At 63.3% G+C, this 3424-nt stretch overlaps 1 protein-coding gene across 1 annotated transcript; it reads left to right on the forward strand.

The window, feature by feature from the left end:
- Positions 1-453: 453 nt before the first annotated feature.
- Positions 454-2834, forward strand: FAM43B (family with sequence similarity 43 member B). The gene has a single exon (XM_084821786.1). It carries the CDS (start codon positions 1061-1063, stop codon positions 2207-2209), a length of 1149 nt encoding a protein of 382 aa, XP_084677912.1. The 5' UTR covers positions 454-1060; the 3' UTR covers positions 2210-2834.
- The last annotated feature ends 590 nt before the right edge of the window (positions 2835-3424 follow it).

Consider the following 3424-nt stretch of genomic DNA (forward strand, 5'->3'; position numbering starts at 1 on the left):
CCGAACCGGTGACCATCACTACGCCTCGTGGGAGCGAATTGCACAGTCTAACTATGCGCTGCGAGAAGAAAGGCACTCTGTGCATGCTCAGAAGCAGCTTCCCGATGCATTGTCACTTTTAGGAACAATAAATTAAGGGGTGGGCGTGCCCAGAGGCGGAGGGGGCGGGGCTCAGCGGGCGTGGTCGAAGGAGGAGGGGGGAGCCTACAAAGCCCTTGCAACGGCTGTGTTAAGAGAGGGGGGCTCTCCGCCCCCCCCCAAAAAAAAATATTCCGTCGCGGCGGTCAGAGGATGGACGCTGCCCGTGTTCGCTCCGAGCGGCGCTTGTTCACACGGGGACGTGGCCACGTGTAGGAGGAGGCGGGGAACGAGGCGCCTCCGGATGGCGCGCGGCGTTGCGCGCAACCGGGCCGGGGGCTGCGCTCGGATCCGCGCGCGCGGGGCCGCGAGGGAGGCGGAGCGGCGCGCCGGAGCTCCGCCGCCTCCCTCCACTCTTCGCCTCCTTCGGTCGCGCCGCTCGCAGCAAGCAGCGGCTGGAGCCGGCGCGGAGCCGGCGGGCGAGGCGAGGCGAGGCGAGGCGAGGCCGGGCCGGGGGCGAGGCTTCTCGGGGAGGCACCCTGGGTGAGACGGGGGCTTTCCTGGCTGGCAAGAGGGACGGAGACAGGCGCGGAAGGACGCCCCCCCCCTCCGTCCCGCCCCCCGCTGCAGAAATTGGGGCTCCCCGAGACAGAGGGGGCCGCCATCCGGGGAGGGCTGCGAGGAAGCCCCTGGCACGCGCGCGCGCGCACACACACACACACACACACACACGTGTGTGCGTGCTGGGAAGCCATCGCAGCCCTCTGGGCAGCGATTCGGGATCGCCCGACGGATCGGGGCTCTGCGTCCGACGCGAGGGTCGGGCCCTCGCCAGAAGCCGAGGAAGGGCTCCTCTGAGCCGCTGGCTGGCTAGTAGGCAGGCCGCAGGGGAGGGGACCGGCCGCCTGCGGCCAGGGAGCATCTCCGAACAGTAGCCTCTCTGGGGCAGGCGGGCAGCTCCCTGCCCCCCCCCCCGCCCGCCATGGCTGCCATGCTGCCCTGGCGCAGGAGCAAGTTCGTGCTGGCGGAGGAGGGCGAGCGGAAGGCGGCGGGCAAGAGTTTGGGCCCGGGCCTGAGCTACACCTCCTTGCTGACCACCTTCGTCCGCTCCTGCCCGGACCTGTGGCCCGACTGCCCCCTGGAGCGCCTGGGCAGCGTCTTCCGCAGCCGGCGCCAGAAAGTGGAGCTGAACCCGGAGGACCCCACCTGCACCGCCTGGTACCTGGGCAACGCCGTGACGCTGCAGGCCACGGGCGAGGGCTGCACCGACCAGGCCGTGGACAAGATCTGGGCCAAGAGCGAGTGCGGGGCCCGGAGCACCAAGATGAAGCTGGCCCTGGGGCCCCACGGCATCCGCATGAGCCCCGGCGAGAAGGGGGCCCGCCGGCCCAGCCACGCCTACCTGCTGCACCGCATCACCTGCTGCGTGGCTGACGGGCGCCGCCCCAAGGTCTTGGCCTGGGTCTACCGGCACCAGGTCAAGAACAAGGCGGTGGTCCTGCGCTGCCACGCCGTGCTGCTCTCCAGGGCGGAGAAGGCCCGTGCCATGGCCCTGCTCCTCCATCAGACCTCCCGCTCGGCCTTCCACGAGTTCAAGCGCCTGAAGCGGCAGAGCGACGCCCGGCACGTCCAGCAGCAGCTCCTGGGCGAGGCCGCCGTCCCCCTGGTGCCCCTCCGAAGGCTGCTGAACGGCAAGTGCCCCTACAGGCCTCCGCCGGACAGGAACCGCAGTGCCCTCAGGCTGAGCGCCATCCAGGAGGAGGAGGAGGAGGAGGAAGGGGAGGAGGCGGCCGGGAGCCGCGGCCCTGCCAGCCCCCCCTGCGGCCCCGTCAACGGCATCGGGGCCAGCGGCATCGTCCGCACCAGCAGCAAACGCAGCGCAGCGGCCGCCCTCCCTCTGAGCGCCTGCCTCTCCCTCACCAGCGGCCTGGCTGGGGGTACTGTTGGCCGCACAGCCCCCGGCAACGAGGTGGCCACCGGCCAGGTGTCCAAGGCGGCCCAAGGCCCGGAGCGGTCAGAGGTGCTGACCTTGGCCCGCGAGCTGAGGATCTTCACTTTGAGGGGCCCGCTGTCCCGGGTGGACACGCCATCGTGGGACCCCCCCGAAGAGCTGCCCTGTCTGCCTTGCTAGGAATCTTGGAGCCATCATTGTGTCTTTCAGACTTTCGTGCTGACGGAATCGGGGGAGTGGGCGTTCGGAACACAGTGTTCCCGCTGCTGCTTTGTTCCCGGGGCTGTTGTCTGTACATCCAGGGTGGGCGCACTGCACACAGCAGCAGCATCGTCAGTCCCGGCTGATTGACAAACCTAATAGACATGTGCCAATTCTACCTAGCTGGAGGTCTGTGGACCGGTTTTTCCTTTAGACCAAAACGGCCCGTCTGTTCCGCCTGCTAACCTTCTCCGCTGGACTTCTGTGGCTTCTGCCTTCCTGCTCAGGAGAAACGTCAACCTGTGCTGATGTTCAAAGACTTTCGGATGCCCACCGCTCACCTTTGGGGTCAGGGGGCCCTGGACGGTTCTCACAGCATTGCTCTGCAGCTCTGGGGGCACGCTCTGTTCATTTTGTAGCCCTGGCAGGGAAAGAAAGAGGAACGAGCCCACGGATTTTATCTCTGCACTTCTGCGGAGGGGATGCTGTTCAGGCTTAAACTGCTCTTTGGAGAAAAGGGGCTGGGGGAAGGTCTTTCAAAAAGATTGCTGTGTGTATGTACATATATAGATATTTATTTATACATAAAGAATGTTCACCCTTTGAATTCAGATCTGTTTTTGCATGCACTTTTTGGCGTGGTGAGGGGTGTATATGTGACAGCATCTTGGGTATCTGAATTTGGGAACCCTGCATTGTGTTGGGGGCTGAGCGGATCACTCTTTGGAAGCAAAACCTTCCCCCTTCTAACACTGTGTTGGAACTAGAGCTGTGAGCAAATGGCTTCTCGAAATTCTCCCCCCTATTTGTGGGCAGAGAAATTGGGAGACAATTTGACTGAAATTCTCCAGGAGGAGGAGAAATTCTCGACAGTTTCTCACAAGTAGGGCTCATCACTGGCACGGCTTCTTTCTTTTTCATAAGCTTTTCCCCCCAATTTCCTGAAATTGTTCTTCCTCCATGAAAGAGGCTTCCATTTTTCTGCCTCGTTCTCAGGCCATTCTATAATTTATTTTGAATTTATTTTGGTGGTGTTTTCGAGCATACCTAATCCCTGCGAGGTGGCCAAGGGTGCCGTGTGTGTTTTTCTTTCTATTACACATCTTTCCGTTGCTCTGCAGCCTCCCAGGCCACCTGCATGTCCTGAACCGAAAAAGCCCCATGGGAGGAATGGCCTCATGATGTTTTCCTCTG

This window comes from Heloderma suspectum, chromosome 15 (genome assembly GCF_057233095.1).
Source record: "Heloderma suspectum isolate Gila_16-S chromosome 15, 16-S_ref, whole genome shotgun sequence".
NCBI classification, from domain to species: domain Eukaryota; kingdom Metazoa; phylum Chordata; class Lepidosauria; order Squamata; family Helodermatidae; genus Heloderma; species Heloderma suspectum.